Source organism: Dromaius novaehollandiae, chromosome 1, assembly GCF_036370855.1.
Source record: "Dromaius novaehollandiae isolate bDroNov1 chromosome 1, bDroNov1.hap1, whole genome shotgun sequence".
Lineage (NCBI taxonomy): Eukaryota > Metazoa > Chordata > Aves > Casuariiformes > Dromaiidae > Dromaius > Dromaius novaehollandiae.
Window position 1 is genome coordinate 53,722,139 of NC_088098.1, and position 21,815 is coordinate 53,743,953.

The window sequence follows — 21,815 nt, forward strand, 5'->3', positions numbered from 1 at the left end:
GTCATGGGCTCCTGAGGGCCGCGCGTGCCGCCCGCCCCAGCGCCGCTCCCCGCAGGGCCGCGGGGCAGGGCCTACCGGCCGGAGCCCGCCGGGCCGGGCCGGGCCGGGCCGGATCGCGCCCGCGGGGAGGCTGCGGGAGGTAAGACGTGGCGGCGGGGGCAGGGTGGCCGTGGGGCCGGGCTGCGCGGGGGCTGGAGGCCGGCGTCGCCGTAGGGCCGGGCGGGGGGGAGACTGGGCGCGGGGGGGCCCGCTGCGGGGCCCCTAAGCCCCGACCCTGGTGAGGTCCCCAGCACCCCACAGTGTGGCCCCTACAGCGCCCCCCCCCGCATATGTCCCCCCCAGTAAGGCTCCCCCTCGTAAGGCCCCCATAACTCGCTTCTCTGTGCACACTTCCCCCCCCCCCCCCAAAATCCAGTAGGGCCTCACTGCATGCACGCACACATTTCCCCGAGGAAGGCCCCCCCGCAATCTCCCTTGATAAGGCCCTAGATAGCCCCCCCCACAATGCCCTGATAAGCTTTCCCCCCTGCCCCGTGCCCTTGATAAGGCCCCCACAACCTCCTACACATTGCCCCAGTGTGCCCCCCCCCCCAGTTTCTCCTGGTTTGTCCCCCCCCACTCTCCTTCACCAAATATGCGTTGCTCCAGCGTGCCCCCCTGCCAACATACATGTGCATGTGCACACACACACACATGCACGCTCTCTCCCCCCTCCCCAGGTGTGCTGCGCTGTACCGTGCCACGCAGCAGTCACTCGCTTGTGAGCAGTGGGCTGAGCTGTGCCCTGTCGTCCCAGCTAGTGGCATTAGCTGTGTGTCATTTCATGCAAAGGTGGATTTGGGCCTGGGCCCAGGCTGGGGGCACGGCTGGTGAGGAGAGCACAGCATGGCCCAGCCCAGCGTGATGGTGGGCACAGGGTGGTGTGCACGCTTTACCTTCCCTGGCTCGGGCTGCATGCTCTGCCCTGGGGGCTGCTGGGCAGCGCGTGTATGTGCTGGTGTGGTGGGTATGTAAGGAAAATACTGCTATGGCTGAGTGCTTCCTCGCTGCAGGTGAGGATCAGTCTTGTTTGGATGCTTGCAGTGGTTTGAGATTTCAGTTGCTCTGTGAGGGGAAATTCAGTTTTGGCAGCTGCAACACATAGTGGAAGGAGGAATTTGGAAGAGTGCATGTGTTGCTGGATTTTACGAATTGTAATCCAGGAAAGGGACCTGTGTGATTTCAGGGACAGCTCTGTGAAAGCTTCTTGGAACACAGTGAAGCTGTCAAGAGTGGGAGGAGGAGAAGTGGGAAATCTAGAGGAAATACTGAAGATGGAACCTCCTTGTACAAAGTCTGAAAATGTTCTCCCATATAAAGATCTTGAACAGGAGCGATTGTCGAAGCCACGGACTAACTTCCCCAGAGGGAAGACTGTTTATCTCAGTTGAACAGAAGAATAAAAGGAATATGATCAATAGAGAGAGAAGGTTAACAGGATGAATAGAAATGTCAATTCTCTATCCTATAACAAAAAGAGAGCAATCAGTGAAATTGTAATAAAACATACATCCTGATAACAAAGACTTGGCTTTTTTTTTTAAACACAAAATTTTACTGTTCCGCAGAACTTGTGTTGCTGGAAAATACCCTTAAGCCCAAGAGCTTGGTAGTGTCTGTAACAGGCATCAGAGATTTCTGTAGAAACACTCATGTTGTTCAGTTTTGTTATACTAAAGGCTTGAATTTGTGCAGTAGTTTTGGGAAAAAAAATAGCTCTCCCACTTTTAGGATGTGGGCTAAGTACTAAACAATAGGACTTTAGGGAGAGGTTTTCTCATGGTCAAGATATTCCACAATGGCCTACTTCAGGCTTTTTTTGCACCATTGTCCACAAGAAAATGAGGTGTGTGTCTGCTCTGGTCTAGTGGGGCAGTTTCTAAGTACTTAATACCGTCATTGTTATGGTTGTGCTGTAAGCCTTAAGTGAAGCCTATGCAGCAGGTGGCTATCTCTACATCTGAAGCAGAAGTGATTTGGTCTTGCTTAAAAGCGATGGAGAAAGCATTGCAACCAAATTCAGCATTTCTAATCAGTTTGGTATGGGAAGATGCTGCTCTTTGTATTCTACTCAGGTCCCTAAGGTCAGTTCAGGGGGCTGAACAAGCTGTGTTTGGGAAATGCGGGGCAGTGGGAAGAGTGCGCTTCAGTCACCCAGGTGTCTTTTGAAACTTCTATCTGTCAGTCTCTTTGGGACATGTAAAAGCTGGAAGGGGAAGGTTCCTTGGTGTATATAGGCTGGTCAGAAACTAAATTTCACTACAATTAGCTGATTTGGCATAATAAAAGCATTCTGAGATGCTTTCCCTCTAAAGTTTTGACAGAATCCTGCAAGAAATCTGCCTTATTCTCTGTCAGCTTGTTGGACTGTGAACCGGTAGCAGATGGGGAGGTGGGCTTTTGGGATGTGCAGTTGTGAGATTAGGACTGTCTTTCTTCTTGTGAAATAAAGGAAGGGTTTTTTTTGTTTGTTTGTTTTCCGTCAGAATCATAATTAATATAAGTTTCAAAACACTTTTTTAAAAAAAAGTCAGTCTCTTTCCCTACCCAATTTTCCTGCTGAGTCTTAACTAAAACTTTTAATAATCACGTTAAGACAACGGCCCTTTAAATTCTGTGTGATGGATTTTACCCTTCACCCTGCCTCCCTCCTGTTTTGGGTCTGTGTTTAATTGGCTTACGTTTGCAATGCTGGAGATGGTTTTTTTGCCTCCTCCTCCTCCTCCTCTTAGCAGAAGTGTCTGCTTCAGTTTCCGGCAGCTCAAAGGATATTTTTGAACTCTTCCAGCAGTAGCTGGTAGGAGCAGAAAATTGTTTGAGAGAGTTATATTATTTGGCCATGGCTGCTTCCAGACCTCAGTGTTACACTGTACAAAGAGTTGAAAGTTGAAGTAAAATATTAAGTTGAAAATCAGATTTGTCAGTTCTTAAGGCAGCTGCTGTGACTACTTTTCACATGCTTTTCAGACAAATACTGAGGAAACCAAGGTTATAAAGCGCTGGTGATTTGACAGGTTGGGCTGTCTGCAGAATGAAGAGTATAGTACTGCCTCAGAGAGAAATTGCACTTAACCTCTGTGCTACAGAGGTTTGTTAGTGTACAGCTGCTGCTAGCTATCCTTGCAAAAGGCTGCTGCGTATGGAATATTCAGGGCTAGGGGCAGAAGCTTTTCTGCCTTTTAGAGCTTGTAATGCATTACACTCTCTGAGTTCCTGGAAAATTTGAGTGTTTTAGAGAACAGCGTTCTGTTTTGGTTTTGTGTGCTGATTTGCCCATCTTTTTGCTCGAAGAGGAGTGCATGCTGTTCTGACTTCTTCCCAAACTCTTCGGGGTTTGCTTGCTAGTGGTGGAAGAGCAGCTTCCTGCCAAGGCGTTAAACCATACCTAAATACTCAGTTCTCTGAAAGTGGCTTGAAACTGTGATGAGATGGATTAAAACATTCAGCTAAAGTAACGGTGCTTCCTGCCCAAAGACTATCATATTTTACCCTTTGGAAAAGCATTTTTTGTCATGGACTAATTTTGGGACGTATGTTTTCAGAGCAGCAATCCCCTGGGAAGGTTTTGGAGGTGAAATTCTGCCAGCTAAAGCAGTCAGCTACCCCATCACCCTGCAGGAGCCTCAAAGTGCCTTCCTTTTCTAGGAAGAGGCAGGAGACTGGAGTACAGGTTCTTTGTGGTCCTTAAAAATCAGCTTGGTGTCCACTGGATTTTTGTTTGTTGTAGTACAAGTGGCTGGGAAGGCAACAGGGCAAACTGTGCCCAGGGACAGTGCAGCATGCAGGCAAGCTGCTCAAGAACCTTGCTGCTGCTGGGCATGACATTGGCCTTTATAGCCCCTGAGGGGTGTAATTGAAGGGAAATAACTGCCATGCTCTACCTGCAGCAGTGAATGTCCTTTAACCCATGCAGTGCCCAGATATTTGTCTCCCCGCCCTTTCAAGTCTTTGGATACCACTGTTATTATTTTACAGTCACAGTACCTGGGAATCTAATGATCCTGAAAGGATCAGCCAGTTGAGGATGTTGTATCATGGAGAGTCACCAAGAGCAGAGAGAGATGGTGTTAATATCTCAGTTTTTTGTTTCCAAGCTAAAGCTGTTCCTCTTTGCCTGAGTATGTTGTACATTTGGCCTCTGATCAAATCTTTGGCAAAGAGAGGGGGAAATGGTCTCTGAGGTTCAGCAAAGAAAATGACTGCAGCATGTTATCTAGTGCAGCAGTGAGGCTTTGAGAAGGGGATGAGTTAAAATAATATCCTCAAAGCTGACTTTGCCTGCCTGTTCTTTCCTCCCAAGGTTTTAAAAACATGGCATTGATGCTTTTGGAGGCTGCTGAGTTGATTGCTTGGGAGCCTGCAGTTGTTTTTTCATCTCCAGCACAGATAGAGCTCGAGCAGCAGCAATGTAAGCAGCTGCTCCTCTGTCCAGGTTACTTGAAATGAGCCTGGACAACTAGTCACCTAATGAGATAGATTAGAAGAGAGTATATTTCTCTCCATGGCTCATCACCTCTTGTCTGCCTGTTCATGACAGTTTTGCTAGGAGAGGGTGTTTAATGGTGGATGAAGCTATTTGCAGCTCCTTGTCCTATGGGGGCTTGGAGTGACCTGTTCCCCTCTTCAGGCTTTCCTGACTGAGACTCCCCTGTCCCAGTGTCTGTGTGAGGGTACTGATTTGATAGCAGGGTTTTAAGCTGAAGTTATTCACATAAATTCCCTTTTAGGCAGCTTCATCCAACTGGATAATTTAATGTTACAGTATTTGAAAAAAATGTGTTGAAGTTTTGTCTTTTCTTTTTCTTTTTTAATGCATTCCCTTACTCAGCCTCTGGGGTGGATGTTTGGTGTGCCCCACTCTGTACAGAGCAAAGGCATTGGTGTTTCTGATGTCTGGGAGGGGGGAGGGGAGATTTCAGAATCACTTTGAGCTGTGTTTTAGTAACTGTTGGTGTCTGTCAGCTTCTACTGGTATTTGCAACTTCTCTGCAAACCTCTGTGGTCTTCAGTGCTGAGGCAGGAAAAGGTAAGCTGTTTCTAGCCACTCACAGTGTAACTTCTTCAGAAGAGGAGGCATAAGGTTTTTCCCAGTGATATTTTCTGTAGTTACTGTGCTTTAGCCAGCAAGAGTGAGAATGGTTTCCTTCTCCAAGAATCACTTTCTGCCTCTGAGCTTCCAGAGTAACCTTTAAGGTAAAAGAAGTGCTGTACCTGCGTTCATTCTTTAACTAGCAAAAGTGTAATGCTGATGCATCTAGGGCTTGGCATTTTTTGTGGGAAGGAACTCTCTCCTTGCAGGAGTCCAGGAATACAAAGCTCCTAATTTTGCTTCTACAAGTCTACATCTGTTGAATCGTTATTTTTCTTGATGGCATTACCAGGGATGAGGACAGTGTTGAAGGAGGCAGTATTGAACAGGAGTAATGAAATTAGGACCCAGTGATTCTGGGAATTAACAAGAGGATATATGTGTCTTATGTCCTGAGTACAAAACAGATCAGATGTTTTAGCAATAACGGAATGGCTTCATGGTGAGTAATAGCTTTATAGACTTTGGGTGCTATGTTGAGAATCACCGTTTTTACTTCTGTAGTGCTCATCACTGCTGTATATTTGCATCAGAGAATCATTGCTGGAGAAGTCAGATGTGCTGTCTCCCTCATATGGATCACTGCACGATTGCCTAGGCTTGTGATGTCTGGCTTCTTGTGATATGTTTGCTTGCTAAATTTATATTTGGATCTGATCTGATAGGTTCTGTGTGCTGCTGTGTGGAAATGTATGCTCCAATATGAAAAGAACCCCGTGACTAACTTCATGTGTGACCACCACAAGTCCAATGCCTTTCGATCTTGCTACATACTTGGACTTCTGCTGCTTCTTAGAATAACTTTATACCCGTGACAACTTGTAAACTTTTGTCTCCTCTGTCTCTGCACTCAGAAATAGGGAAGGATAAATGTGATTGGTGGTGGAATAAGTTCTGACTTGACTTTGTTCCTGAGAATTTGGAAAATTAAATACGAACTTCCTCTGTAATGCTTTACACAAGTGTTTACAAGACATCCTTCTTCTTCTTGTCTCTTTCTCCTCTGCCCCTTGCGGAACATCTTGGTAGCCTTCCTGTGTTTCTCCCCTGGGAGCAGCGGGCTTGACTGGTTCATGTGGAGTGGGGCTGCTGGGAATATGGGAGAGGGACACAGTGCATGGCCCCAAGTGTGTTTGATCCTATTCTCACAGGAGAGGCTGGAAGTTTGGGGGATATTCCTTCTCCTCCCCTCCCTCCCTTTTCTCTCTTTTTCCTGTCCCCTTCCAAAAAAAAGGGACTGGATGCTGGATGTTGACATATTACAATGTGGGTCAGTCCACCAAAAAGAAAAAAAGAGGTGGAGGATGGGGGGAGGAGGGCTGTGTGATTACAAAGAGACAACAGAAATTAATAGAGCAGAAAAAAACTCTGGAAAGAAGAGTGCACGGCTCAGGGTAAAAGGGTTTTATTGTTGATACTGAGTTTTTAAAAGGGTGTGGAAAGCATCTGTCCTTTAGTATGACTTTGTGTGTTGATTAGCAAAAGGGGTGGGGAGAAGTCTGCTCTGCGTGTTGGAAGTAGATAAGATTTTTGTGGTATTCTCAGAGTTTAATTTCCTTGAAATGAGAAGTTGAATGGCCTTGTTGAAGGTTAAATTGTTTGTGTGTACAGTATGCTGTTGTGTGTGCGTAGGCGTCAGCTCATCCCTTGAATATGGCTTAGTGGGTGTGTGCTTTTACCTGCAGTTTGGTCCTAGATGCCTTACTCCTCTACATTTCCTCTTCTGAGCGAATAGTCTTCCTGCTCCTCTCATGCTCAAGTCATTGTTTTTATATCCCAGTGATGTTTTTCTCTTGTTTTACTGTGTGCACTGACAGCTGTTTGGAAAATGTTAACTGGATGAAATCTCTTCAATATTCAGACTATTTGCTCCTCTGGAGAAATAACATTGTGAAGAGCTATGTTTGGGCCTGAATTTGCTGTGCAGAGAGAGAAATTATGCAGTGAGTTGATATGAAGTGCAGTGGCTCCAGACAGCTGCCATTCAATTGCTTCATGTTTGTGTAAATCTTATAGTTAAGTGCCCTTCTTCTAGCTGAGCGCAGTATTGCTCACATGTAAATACACTCACTCATGTTTGGACTGACGTGTGAATGTGTATGAAGTGTGTGATGTGGGGTGACTTTCACTGACTTGAGGTTAGAACGGCTTTATCTATCATGAATTGCAAAATGTAAATGAGCTGCACTAGTGAAAGCTGGCTGTCAGGCCGTACGCTTACCTCGGATTGTTTTGGAAATGTTTTTGGAGAGCACTATTTGGAATGCACTATTGGGACCTTTTTATATTTCACAGCTGACTAAACTAGATGCCACCCCTGAGAGCAAAAGCAATTTAAGAAGTAATACATTTAAAAGCGTTTCGTTTTCTTATATTGTTATCATTGAGTTGGGCTGCACCAATGGCTCGCTTGCACTGTGACATCCTGTCATTATTTTGACCTGACTCTCTTCGTCCTTCCTTCCTACCTTTTCTTAGATCAACTGATTGTACTGTCTTTGGGGGTTAAAAGAGTTTAAATCAATTATGAATTTGCACTGTACCTAGCACAATGGAGGGAGCTGATCCAGTTGGCAGTTCAAGGCATTCTTATATTAAAACAGCAGTCTCAAATAAACCTTGAATTATTTTTTATTGTGCATTTTTGTACTCCTTACAAGTTTAGGGGACATTCTGAAAATCACAAAGCTTCTGTTTTCACTAATATGAAGCTCTTGCTCGTATCCTAGTAGATGCAGAAAATTCAGACTTTTAATCATCCACCACATGCCACTTTAGCATTGGTCCTTTTGAGTTTAGGACCAGGGTGATTTTACAGAGAAATTCTTGGAGAGAGAATAAAATTAAGAGTGGAGTGGAAAATGATTTTGTGGCGTCTTAACTGAAACAAAGTTAAGTACGATGGATATTTGAAACTACTCTAAGTGTGGAGTAGGTCTTAAGGAGGGGAAGTTTCTTGCCTTGTAGCTTTCCAAGAGAACCATATTGCCAGGTTGTGTGTATTTTCTTAGATCATATCTTGTACAACAGAAGGAGGCTTAGCTGCTAAGACTCTTTCACAGGATCGCTTTGTGTATCATTCTTTGCTCTCTCAGCAGTTTAGGAATGAAATACTTGAGCCTCAGAGGAGATGATCTATTTTAAAAACACAGATCGCATTTGCAGATGGCAGAGAACTGTTTCAGAATCGTGTCGCTCGCTGTTCCTTTCCTACTGACATCAGGACAAAGTTAGCACTCTGTCGTGAGCAGCGTGCAACTGCCTTGTAACGGAGCGGGTCTTACTCGGAGCAGGCAGCCCACTCCTTTTTTACTGGCACCCGATTCTGCTAGACTCTGTGATTGAATACATACCTCTGACTTCAGAAGTACCCCTAGGGATTGAGGGACTAAGCTTGAATGTTCCTTCCTTCCTCTAATGCTGCTTCTGTTGCACCAGGAATGAGTTTTATGCATTTATGCTTGTTTACCTTAATGTAAAAATAACTTCTCCTTGGTTGTAATGTTTTCGATGCATTGACTCAGACCAAAAATGAATTTTTTTTTGTTTTCACTTATGCAGAATCCCTGCTGTTTACTGTTCTGAATGTATTTTTGGTGGAAGAAGCTGCCATGTTAATGTTGGAGACAGAAGGCCACTGTTTCCAAAAGATGCAGGAATGACGGTCAGCTCCTGTCAGAGAATTACTGCACTGGTGTTTTCCTGTGATGTAGACATGTCCCAGTTAGCTTCACACTGGAATGGTGTCTGTAACAGAACTGATCCCCATGCAGGTAGGTATCCCTTCCCTGTCAAGGATCTCCATGACAGCGTTATGCATCTCTAGGTTTTTATCAGGATAGCTGTCTTGATATAAATAGCACATGCCTCCCCCCCCCCCATATCGAAAGCAGAGCCTAATACTCCTAAAGTGCTTTTGGAAGATCTGTTAGATAGTTTTAAGCCAGTGCTAGATTGATGTTTAAGCTAATGCCCTACAGCAGTACAATGTCCTGTCTTGCTATAACGTGTATACCTTGTAATGGCGTCTAGGCAGGAACACCTTTACAGCTTTTTGGGAGTGCGGGGGTCATCCCTGCCTTCTGCGTTTAGAGTTGCCAGGTATATCCCTGATGCAGACCTGAGCACTGTCCGAAATTTGTATAACTCGCAAAGGAATCATAACGGCTGATCCGAGTTTCCTGCAACTGTGCCAAAATACACCTAGGTCTGCCTCCGCAAGCCCAGTTTGTTTACGTAGGCGTGCTTTTCTGTGTCTGTGGTCTATTTCTGAAGCTTAGTGCCTGTCCTGGCTATACATTCCCTCGGTCCTGTTTGTGACATGTTATGTTGCAGGTTACCTCCGGGGGGAGCAAGGTAGCAAGTTGGAGATGGGAATGTTAGGAGTGAAATTTAGAAGTATTGAGATGCTTTCCTTTGAGACATTTTGGAGAGCACTCCAGAGAGTGAAAGTAAGTGTGCAAGTAACTTTACTCTCCCTTGAAATGGAAGCAGTGAGGTAGAGGTGAAAGAGATGGACAGAGAAAATGGGATATGACTAGAAGAGTAAGGAGCTCTTTAAAATGTACATGTTAAATTAGTTTATTTTGCATTGCATTAGTAATTTAGATTTCTAAATGCCCCTGATTTGCCTTACTGTAATGTGAAGTGCCTTCTTCATGGTTGGTGTCTCACAGTAGTGGGGATTGTACAGGTAGAGGACAAAAGGATGATTGTCCCAAAGAGCTTAAAATGTGCAAGAAACAAGAGAGAAACATAGCCGGCTGGGAGGAATACACGGTAAGAGAGAGTACAGCCAACAGCCGAAGCATTGGCAAGCTGTCGCGTAGCTGTAGTAGCAAAAGTGAGGGAAGGAAGACTCAGAGGAGGATAGGAGATAGTTTTTTGGGTGTTGGTAAGGACCTTTTCCCTGGATATGAGAGGAGGTAGGAAGGTGTGTTAGGGGCACTGGCCTGGTGTGATGGAGGTAGGTGGCCAGCTTCTTTTCACTGCGTGAGTTGATTAGGAGACTATAGGTCATGAGAAGTCCTGAAAGTGAAAACAAACTTAAAAAAAAAAAAAAAAAAAAAAAAGCACTGCTTGCATCAGGTATGAAGGAAGCTGCTTACACCAGGCTGTTCAATCTGTAGCCTGTCAAAGCAGCATGTTTGCTGTGACTTACTCCCAGGCACCACCTTTTCTGGAAGCCTGTTTCTGATGATGTGCTGGCCTTGAGTCCCATTATACAGTGGGGAAGATGCATCTGGGAAACATGGTCTGTAGAGAGAGTTGCCAGAGGCTACGCTCATGATGCTCTCTTTTCTGGAGGAAAAAGGGAGCCAACAGTCTGAGCTGGTCGTAATTAATAAGCTGAAATCCAGTCACTTAGTTAAGGCTCCATTGATCTCTGCTATTATTTATTTGCTAAATACAGTATAGAATATTTGTTACAACTTCAGATTCTTGCATACACCAGAACCTCATAATAATTTGGTGCAATGCTTGTACTCCTGTCATTTTCGTAGTGGTGTACGTGACTCAGGAAATGAGAAGGGATAGTTGGTCTGGAAGGTATATGTTAATTCTGAAGAATCAGGAGTACAGTATTCCTTCATGCTTTGCTGTGAAGGAGAATGAGCTGCAAGCTGATGCTTACAACTGATAAATGAACCTTATGTTTTGGTGGCCTCTATATTTCTTAGTGTTTTACCGTTGCTTAATTTGTCATCTGTTTTGTTGGTAAATATTTATTTCATACTTTGCATGCAGTTTTTTCTTGACTATTCTGATGCGAAGAACAGATGTTCTCAAACTGGGGACCAGGCTCCTCAGACTGTCTTCATGTGGAAAGTAGCGGATGGGAGGGTTGCATGGAAACTGTGTGAAAACTCTCCTCTGGCCATGGCTGTATTTTCACACAAGGTTTTCATGCAGGTGGCAATGTCAGAAGAAGCAGTCCTGTTCTCCTGCAACGCCAGCTCTCTCGCTCTCAAGAGAGAGATGAGAATATAGAGCAAATGTGGCTGAAAACTAAACTGAATGTCTCTTCCTTGCTTCCCTCCCCTATTCTTAACCTGTATCCTTCCTAGCTCTGATTCACTGTGTGACACTGCAGGCCCTATGCTGGCAGAAGGGGAGATTGTTGAGAGGTGAGGGCAAGTGACTAGGTACAGGAGGGAAGGAAGGTATCTCCCCCGCCCCCCCCCAACCCATCGTGATAGTTTGGCTGAGTGTTCATGCCTTTTGTCTCCCCTGCCTATATTTCTGTCTCTCCTCCCCTGCTCCCACCCCCCAACAAAAAACCTTTTCTGCTTTCTGGTAGCAATGTGAGGACTGTAACCCTTACTTTGACCCAACAGGGAGGAGAGGAACAAGACTAAAGGCTGAGGTACATTCCCTGCACCTGCCTTCTCATCCCCTCCACCCTTCCTGGACCACACTGGGCTGGCTCAGAAGGGATGAGCTGCGTGGCTGCCTTAACAGCATGGGTAGGAGGAGGAGAGTTGCTGGAGGAGACTCTGGGGACACCTGGAGTAGAAGCACACTCAGGGGTCTATGGTGAGGGTGCCAAAAGCTGGCTAACCAGTAAGTGGTATAGAGGGCAGTTAGACTGGATGGCTTAGGGCCAGGTTACTGTGAAGGAAGCGAGTGGTGTAGTCGTTCTGGGGAGGGGTGAGGACCAGAGGGTGGTAGTGCAGGGGCAACCCTGAGGAATATGGGATGCTTATGGGTGAGGTGAGTTGGGGTGGGGGGAGAGAAGACCCCCAGTCAAGAAAGGTTGAATATTTTGGTTCAGAACACAGTGCTGGAAAGAATTACTAGTTTCAATGACTGTGCAAATTAAAGGGGATTAGCTGTGAAATGATACATAATCGTTTAATTAAAGGCAGTTGATGTATAATCACAAGGGGGCAGTATTAAGGTTATGTATACAGCTTGAGCTAAGTGTCCTTGCTTCTGAATGCTTAACCCTTACCAGGTCAAAATGCTTGTTGATTGTTTTTTGCTGTTTCAGTTTCCTCTACACGTGAGGGGTGCAGAAAAGCAGAGGGTTTCACTTTCAGATCATCACTTCTGCTGCCGTTATCGATGTTGCATTTTGGTCTCTGCTGTTAGTGCAGTTTGATTAGCTGGAGAGTGGAGCTCCAGGTCCTGTTCCTCCTGCCATTGGCCCTTGAGATCTTTTCCCCTGTAAACTAAGGAAGGGTTTAGTAGCTTCCTCTCCTGCATAGCTCCCAAAGTGTACTGGGATGTGCATTATCACAGCTGGCTGGACTTTATTTAGAGCTAGATTAACCACAGGTGCATCTGCTCTGATTTCATTTTAGATGTGTCCTTTATCAGCTTAGTGGAAGCACTGTCAGCACTGTGTGTGAGCATTCGGTCACTTCAGAACTCTCTTGGATAAAACTCCCTTTCTTCTCAAAATAGCAAAAGCCCCATTACCTTGTGACATCTTCATCCAGCCTTCATCTTTCCAAATATCCATAGACGTTATAGTATAGATGGTATCTAGGCTGTGTGTATGTGCTTTGAAACTCAAAACATAGTGGTTATATTTCCTTCACCAATCAGGACTGGAAAGGAATTGCCCTTCAGTACACTAGAAAAGCTGTAACTCACAGCAGGAATATTTTGGAAAATAAGTGACTGGGAAGAAAAGGAAAAAAAGCTAAGTTAACTCAGTTATTTCCCATGACTTGCATTTGTTCCCTTTCCCTTTGGAAGAAAGGAGAAATGAGATGCAACGTGTCGTAAGTAACATCAGGGTGCTGCCTGCCACTGGTGCAAGCGTGTGGTTTGGAACAGGGAGCACTGGAGAGGATGTTTGCACACCTTACCTTAGCATGCATGTGGAAATGATTTGCTCTGGGCCCTCTGGTTTTACTGGGTGGCTATTCCTCATTTTATGCTCTGACTTCAGGTGAAGCAAGCCTGGGACAGTTCATCTGCAGATTTACGCTCTTTTTCGTGTTCTGCCGTGATCTGGCAGTACGTGACATATATGTCCTTCCCTGCTGCAGTTGTAAATTGGGGTGATGGGTTGTTGGCCTTTGTAAAGCCCTTTCCATCTAGTGATCTAAAAGATCTGTTTAAGAACTATGTATTGGGTTTTTACAAAAATGGTGTACCAAAAACTATGAGGAGGTTATGAGGAAAAAGCAATATTATGCTGTTTCCCTTGATAACAGAGTCTTCAGTATAACCTCATCAGAAACAGCTTTTCTAGTTCATAGAACTAATGAGCGCTTGTGATCTTGGTTCAAGTGCGTTGTCTTCCTCCAGTCCAGAGGTCATGTTGGAGCCTCTTTACAACCAAATTGAAAATAATAGTCGCTTTAATTCTTGGACCTTTAAGGTTTAGTTCCATTGAATGAAAGTAGCTTTTCATCTATGAGAGGACTAAGAGTCACTCTGTACTGAAATCTTGTGTATCTTTGTGTTCTGGGTGTGTTTTCATGGGTCAGCTGGCCTTCAAAAGCCAAACGTTTGAATTTAGTTAAATTCACCTGATGTAGAAAACAATGCTAAGCTAGTAGAATTAATGAGAGGCTGGCTAAGTGTACCATGTCCTGTGGTGCTTGGGGAAAGCATCATTTTCCTGATCTCCTTTCTGTCATCCAGAGCTTTCAGCACATATCCTCCCAGTGAAGGCGCTTTGGGCTGAGTACAATTTTCAAAGTAGCACAGAAGGAGAGGTGGGGATTGCTTGCTGGAGGAATAAAAGTGTTTTGCTTTCCCCCTTGCTGCGCAATGACACTTTGTGATGCATGTCCCTTTTGGTACTGCCCTACCCTGGTCAGTGCTAACAGTGGATGCTTGGCTCTTGAAGTCCATTCTTGAACTGGATTTTGTGCTGTCTTTCTGCTGAAACTTTAAGACTATGACTCTGGCTTTTCAGGGCATAGAAAAATAGCCAGTGCTTTTGTGGAAGGTAGTGTTATTAGCTCAGATGTGCTGACCATCTTCTAATATGGATGATTTAGATACTTCCCCTGATCTCTAGTGCATGCAGTATTCTTCTTGTCCTTAAATGCTTTTATTGCAGAAGGGTGATGACAGTGGTGGTGTCAATGTTTCATGATCTCAGGGAGGCTGTTTTATGAGTGGCGAAGAGATTTCTGAGTACCATACGATCAGTTATACCACAGAGGGTGACAGTGGCAGACTTATCCAGCTTCTGTACATAAAGCACTTGAACAGTCAGGTGAAAGGCATGTTACTGTTATGCACTTGCATCCTTTCAGCTGATTTCAATCCCTTCTTGCTTCTCTTCCTCACCAGGTTTTGGCTTTTAGGTGTTTTTTCAGCAATCCCAGGTGGAATCTCGCACTAAAAGGCACCATGATAGTGATGACTGACATTACAGCAGCCCCCAGGCTGGGGTCCACTGCCACCACTCCAGCTGTGGCTCCCAACTTCTCCTGGATGCCAGAGGATGGCAGACCCACAGCTATGGAGCAGCCAATATTCCTCATGACCACTGCAGCTCAGGCCATCTCAGGTTTCTTTGTGTGGACAGCTTTGCTCATCACCTGCCATCAGGTAAAACCATGTAACTCTATTTCCCATCGTCTCCCTTTCCCCACATAGAATAACATGGATGATACCCTGGCATATTTCTGCCAGACATAGCAGTGTGAGATTGGGGTTTGCAGACTCTAGAGTGGTACCAGAACCTCTTCTTGTATATCATCTGTGCTGATCAGGGTGGCAACGTTTTATTGAAGGCCTTTTTCTACCTGAGCTCAGACTAGTTTCTTAGTCTGACTGGAGAGGAAGCAAAATCTTTAAAGCTAGCAGTTGTAAAACATTTGGCCATCTCTTGAGTGTTTGTAGAAAGGTGCTTTATCTCAAGCCATTTTTTCCCAGGTCTGGCTGTATCTTGCCATTTTGTTATTGTGTCAGCTGTTAACTAAATGATCATGGTCATCTGTTGTTTGACATACCTCCTTTGATCTTTTGTGCCAGTGGATTCCACAGGCTGAACTCTGCTGCGGAAAGGAGTAGCAGGAAATGTTTTATTTTAATTTTTCTCCCCTCCCCTCTTTCTGGGGCAGGTGTCCAGGGAGCCAGAACAAGTCAAACCCTGCATCCTATTCTGTGCCTCTCTCTCTCTCACACAGTTGCCATGTGAACTGAAAAACACAGTGGGGAAATGCAAGCCCTGTTATTTATCAACCTGTGTTTTGTACCTGTGGGTCAATAGATTCCAGAGTGGTGACTAGGACTGAGAAAACTATAACCTTTTGGTGGAGTACAGGGGCCAGTGAAGTTCAAAAGTGGATTAGTCACTGATGAGTAAGAGTGACACCTGCAGTTATACCAACTTGGGTAACAATTACAAGTGTCATCGATCCTCCAGTTTGAGAGCACAAATTGATCACCTACTGTGGATAGGAAGAAATCCTTCCTCTGCAATATAGCATTGCACAGTTAGGCATTAATGCCTTTTTCTGAAGAAACCAATGGGGGTTGGTGCCAGAGAGGCAGTGTTGATTGAAACGTGCTGTAGTCCTGTTAGAAGGCAGCAGATCCTGTCTAAAGTGCTCTCTTAGGCACGTGGATTGCAGGGCTTGTGTGACTTCCTAAGAGCAAAGCTTGAAGTGATTCGAGCTCTGGTGTCAGCTATCCCTGTGCTGGGTGAGGTGTGTCACTGGGATTGTCACAAGGAAGAAATATTGTTGAGATTTATTAGTTTATTTTGAACTGTTTTCCTCATGAAATGAGGCTTTTGTGAGCTCCTGTTGTGTTAGGGCAAGGAGATGAATGTTTTGAGCTCTTTAGTTGATTTTGAACAAGCCTGGCCAAGAGGCAGGGAGAGATGAAGAACAGGGAGCTGGGTAGAGACAGCCCCCCTCCTTCAGTAGGAAGAGGTGAGAGCATCAATGTGTGCCTTGTTAGACCCCAGAGAATCTACACAGCACTCTAAATGCAGGGTGAAGCTTCAAACAGTGCTTGTGCCACTTCAGACAGCAAAATCAGTCAGCCATGTGACACATATGCAATAAACTAGGTGTTATTAATTTCCAGGCAAAAGCCTTCATTAGGGTGCTCTGAGGAGGCTTTGCCCCTGAAGAATGTGCCCTCTGCTGGCTCAGTGGCCGATAGAGCATACCTGCAACTCTAGTCAAAGCTGTCACGCTGTCATTAGGCCATTACAGGAGTGGTGCTCATCTTCAGGGTATGCTTGTGATAAATAACTTTCCCAGGAGGTGGATATTCTGTTAAAAAGCATCTTAGGTGTGGGATTTAATAATGGATAACAAAGCCTGAATGTGGGAGGGGTAGGGTAGGGACATGGTGCTCCCCTCAGCGAGTGACTTAGGGGGATTGGCATGTGCACAGACAGTTGGACAAAACAACCTTTGGCAGCATGGTTCCTTTGAGCACAGTCCAGTGCACGTGTTTGGTGCTGTCTGGATGGCTGATGCTTCGTGGCTGGGCTATCACAGATGTGGAGCATGGCTGTTTTTGAGCAGAGAGAGGCTTTGGCTTCTCAGCTCTTAGAAATAGTGAGGATGTCTTCTAGGTTGTTTCAGGTGAAAGTCTAGAAAGTGTCTAAAAATGCCTGGGGAGTGTTTACAGTGAAGGTGCACGTAAGTGCATGCTCCTTCACTGTTAAGAGAAAAAGAGCTTGTGGTATTGGGGATCTTAGGTACTTGAAATGGCATAGCAAAATTCAGGATTGATGTTAGGAAAAAGAATATGAACAAGAGTATATGAGGAAGGTGATGATGATGACAGTAAATTAGCTACCTGTGAGAAACTAGGTTAGAAATGCATCCACTTCCTTCTCCTCCACTTTCTCTCTCCCTGCCAACTAAGGAATGCTATATAGATGCCATAACATAACAGTGGGATTTGATGCTTATCACCTTGAGGCTTCAGGAGGCAATCAAGAGATGACTTAGTGAGGAGTTTGTTTTTCCTAGTTGTGTTGACTTTCCAGTCCCACTGTGTCCTCTCTGCTTAATATACCACTGATCTTCATCGTCTTTTTTTCTTCCTCTCAGATCTACATGCATCTCCGCTGCTATAGTTGCCCAAATGAACAGCGCTATATTGTTCGAATCCTCTTCATTGTGCCCATTTACGCCTGCGACTCATGGCTCAGTCTCCTGTTCTTCACCAATGACCAGTACTATGTTTACTTTGGCACAGTACGGGACTGCTATGAAGGTAAGGAGGGGTCAGACAGAAGATGGGGGAGGTGGGAGCACTCTGCCATGAGAGAGGGAGAGATGTTTTCCCCCTAGTTGGGAACATGGCGAAAGCCTCTCTATCATCCACAGAAATGAAGTGTTGCTATGTGGTTGACTGTGGCTTTCTCAGAGACTGAAAAATTACCCCTTCTCTCTTGATGACCTCTGAGTATGACAGAGTATGTTGAGCCTCCATTCCTATGCTCTCTGGAAACAAAATTTAGGATTTTCTTGGGTCCTTTGCTTCAGGAAGGTATAAAGCCAAAAAATGAGATTCTATCTGGATGTTGAAAACCAGGTATTGGTTAGCTCCTGGTTCTTGGAACAGCACTTAGTAGCCAGATGCTTGCTCTGTCCCGTGTTTGTTTTCCCAGTGCAGTTTATTAGTGAGGAATTCTTCTGATCCCATCCTGTAGCCACTTGCACGATGGCACAGCATAGCATGGCCACCCTGTGTTAGTGTTGGTGGCGTACAGAGTGCTTTGGAATCCTGCAGGACTGAGGGAGACATGTTCAGGAAGAGTTACTGATTGCTTCTTTTGGTTATGTGCCAAAGAGGATACCACTAACATTTTGTATGAGAGAAAGAGTTACTCTCCAGTGAACACTATTGAAACTTCACTTCTGATCTCATCCAGAAAGGAGCCTTCCAGCCACTCAGCAGGAGAGACTGTACTCTGGCAGTATATTGTGAGCACAGTTTCTAACATGCATCCTCATTAAATTGTCTTGTTTGTGCAGTTGTTTTAGTGAGATCTGCATTGCAGAGAGCTGCCCCTGCATATGTGAACAAGTTAATCTGCTCAAGGGACCAGCAGGCCCTTCTTCACGACCATGACAATACTTTGAGATGCAGCAGCAGATGGCAAGCACGTGCATGTGATTCAGAAGGCATCTTTGTTTGGGCCTGTCTTATTTCCCTCCCTCTCCACCCTGCGTGTGTGTGTAGGTCTAGCAGGAAGCCTGCTGCTCTGTGAAACTCATCTCCTAGCAACAGCTATTATCCCTCTGCCTTGCTCAGGGAGTTTGCAAACATCAGCATGTCTGCTCTGGAGGCAGCCCACACTTTGAAGTTCACCAGCTTCCTCAGCATGCGTGCTGTGCAAAAAGACTACAGGTGGAGGTGAAAGTACCTTTGATTAGCAGATTCTCTCCCTTGCTTTTTCTGGGGATCATTTTCAAACAGCCTTTTTGTTCTTTCCTCCCTTGCCAGCTAACCTATTATTTCTTTTTTGTGAAGGTTTTAGGTTAGGAAGTGGGGGGAACTCCATTAGAGAGTATGGGGAGAACACCCTTCTAATATATTTGAAAGTTGTGTTGGGCCAGTTATGGGCTGCATTTCATGCGGTGTGTTAGGAGGTGCATGTTTTGGTGCTGCTCTTTCACATGACTTTGTTTCTGTACAAGCCTGGGTGCCACTAACTGGCACAAGTAGATTTTTTTGTTACGTTGATGTCATGAGCGCATCTGATGAATGTGGATCAGGAATGGGAGGAGAAGAGCTGCTGTGCTGGTGCAGTTAGCTTTGATAATTTGCACCCATTTCTTTTGGAGATGTAGGGGCAGATGTTTTCCCCCCCCCCTTTTTGTTTGTTTTTTTTTGTTTGTTTGTTTTCTTCCTCTGATGTCATCTCTTCCCTAGTGCTTGTGGAATGGGCAGCTGATACTGTAATGACCACATCAGAGGGCAGGGGTCACTGGAGGACAGTAGGAAAAGCACAGCTTTTCTGACTCTGGGTGCTGGGAGCTACCAGCTAAGTTAAAAGAGCTTGCAGGAAAACTGCAGACAAAAGAGGTTACCACAATTATTTAAATAACTTTTCCATATTTGGTGTTTCCTAATTAAGGCTTTCACAGAATCATGTAGTGTGAACATACTTAACTCTGTTCAATAACAAGGCTTACAGACAGAATAACAATATCCCAATTACATAAATAGAAGCAGATATACTACAGTCTTTTATGTGCTGTAGCATTTTTGCCAGCTAGGCACATCCAGAAGCCATTAATATGATGTTGCAAGACTGTGTGTGTTTTTGGGGAGTGTTGAGTACCTCTTTTCTAGGGCATAGTTTGGATGCTTGTAGAGCAAATTAATGTTGGTGTCCGTCTCTAACTGTGGTACTTCATCCACGTGGGAAAATTGACCTCAGGTCTAATAACTAGCTCCTTGGTGAGGTCAGCTTTTCAGTACTGTACATGAGGCTTTTTTCTTATTTCAGAATTCCTTGATTTATGTTTCCACCTCAAGTTATCGTGCCTTTGTATTGCGGTTATGCCAGGGAGCAAAACCAGGATTTGGGTAGTGACGTTCCAGGGAATGTTCAGCTATCGACTATCATGGAAAATAAAGTTGGAAGAGCCCTCAGGGAGTCACCTAGTCCATCATCTTGCCTCCAGGCTCTATGTGGAAACTTATGAGTATGGTCCTTGCCCTAGAAATCTCACAGCTATGTCAGGGTCCAACAACAAGTATAACAAGCCGTGTGTGTGGCAGACAAGATGCGTGCATGCGAACTCCATGCACAATTAAATGGGTTTGGATGTTTTGAAAAGGAAATGTGTCTATAGTTATGATAAGAGCCCTCCTCGCAGTGTCTTTACCTCACTACATATGTATCAGCAAAACTGAGCCTTGAATAGAATTGAAGTAGGGGAGAATATTAGTGGTCAGTCTGCAAAGACTCTTCCTCATCTGTACCAAGTTGCTGTGGAAGGCAGAACAGAGGTAGCCCAAGGAGAAAGCTATTCAGTATGCAGGAACTTTCATCTTTCTGAGGAAATGAACCCCAGGGCCTGTTTTTCCAAAATCACCACGACACATAAAAACAGAGCTTCTGTGATTGGCAAAACCTCTCTGTTTCTCCAAGTCTTAAGTCTGCAGACCCATCATTTCAGAAAGATTCTGTGCTCATTGTCTCAAAGGGGTGCAGGAGGTACTAGATATGGTTGACAGATCAAAGAGAACTTTTTCATCTAAGTTAGTACCAGTTTAATGTCCTGGAATAATGTACAGGAGCTCTATAAAGAATGGCATCTTACAGATGCCAAGTAAAACAGAGACAGTCCACAGTCGAAAATGGTCCTGTGATGCTTTTGGCATGAATAGTGGAATTAGCCTGGGACCTTGGCCAAACTCCACTTCAGATAGTCTTGTAAATGCTGAGGCAGAAAGATAAACGCAGTGAAAACAATCTGGAGTGCTTTGGAAGGAAAAAGGCTGCATAAGCAGGCCCTGCTGATGTTTGGTCCATTGCCTGCACTCTGGATCCTTCCACCTGTTTTGAAGTTGGTTGTCATTTTGCTCTGATTGATGTCTTTGCAGCCTTCGTAATATACAACTTTCTCAGCCTCTGCTATGAGTACCTGGGAGGGGAGAGCTCCATCATGTCTGAGATCAGAGGGAAACCAATTGAGTGAGTATTTATCCTTCTTACAGCAGACTCTCATCCTTCCATGTCCATCTACCATGCCTTTATCCCTGCCTCTAAAAACTGTGTCAGGTGGCAAATGTCTGCTGGAACTGGGCAAGATGGCTAGTGATGATTTACCAGTATCCTGCTCTGAGACAGATCAGACTGATCACATCCTCTTAGGCAAGCTGGACTGATTCACAGTTTTTCTGGACACCTGCCTTCTCCTTTGTTTCTTTTCCTCTTCCCTTCTCCTCCTCCTTTAAATCTTTTCTGTCTTTAGTGAATGTTGGTTTTGTGTGCTTCCTCCAGGATTGATGTTTCTCTCTATGCTAGTCAGTTAAAAAAAATAAAGTTTGGAGTATGCAGTCCGGATGTTATTTTAAACGTGTCTGAAAGAGACTGTGACTGTAATCATGGCTGGAGGAAGCAAGAATCCTGTGACTTTGTTATGGAGAGGTAGACGAGCTGGGGTAGGAGCCTTGCACTCTAGCCCAAATATTGTCTCTGAATATGGTCATCTTGCATTGGCTCTTTCAGGTCCAGCTGTGTATATGGGACTTGCTGCCTGTGGGGAAAGACCTATTCTATTGGATTCCTGAGATTCTGCAAACAGGTATGGGCTGAAGGAGCTCTGCTATCCTACAGAAATGAGGTGTGTGGGAGAGGTGGCAATGGTGTCTTTTCCTGCTGAACTCCTGAGAAGAGTACTGCTTTGAGCAGGTTTATAGTGTTGCTTTCAGAACAGCCCATGGACTGGTGAGAGAGAACTTTTCTTTTAAGGTCTTAAAATTTTCTACTCGCTCCCAAAGCAGAAGCAATTTCTCTCCTGGGTCTGGCAGTCACTATGGGAAGAGATTCTGGTTTGCTCTTCCCTTTCAGGAATACGGAGGTCTCAACTTTAAGAAATTGATGCCTGTATTTGTTGCAGACACCCCAGTTGTGTAACAGCCTCCTGAATTCCCAGTGCTGATGTTGTGGTTAGGAGTTGAGGGAGGGGGTAGAGAGTAAGCATGACACAACATTTTGTAGGAGGAACTGAGTATTGCTCACCATGCGTGTGTGTCTGTGCTGTATTGAGTATGTTGA

General features: G+C 44.9%; 1 protein-coding gene across 8 annotated transcripts in view; it reads left to right on the forward strand.

Moving 5' to 3' along the window:
* Positions 1-21,815, forward strand: part of TMEM184B (transmembrane protein 184B) — a 31,764-nt gene continuing 9,949 nt past the window's right edge. For 4 of the 8 annotated variants that reach the window (XM_064512503.1, XM_064512510.1, XM_064512529.1 and 1 more), the window contains exons 1-6: positions 1-139; positions 8,690-8,901; positions 14,393-14,653; positions 17,125-17,290; positions 20,639-20,729; positions 21,267-21,342. In XM_064512503.1, the coding sequence (XP_064368573.1) occupies positions 8,869-8,901; positions 14,393-14,653; positions 17,125-17,290; positions 20,639-20,729; positions 21,267-21,342 (627 nt within the window). In that variant the 5' untranslated portion in view covers positions 1-139; positions 8,690-8,868. Of the gene's footprint in view, positions 140-4,977; positions 5,066-8,689; positions 8,902-11,466; positions 11,693-14,392; positions 14,654-17,124; positions 17,291-20,638; positions 20,730-21,266; positions 21,343-21,815 lie in introns of those variants that run through there. The other 4 variants (XM_064512522.1, XM_064512515.1, XM_026102120.2 and 1 more) reach the window with 4 other exon arrangements.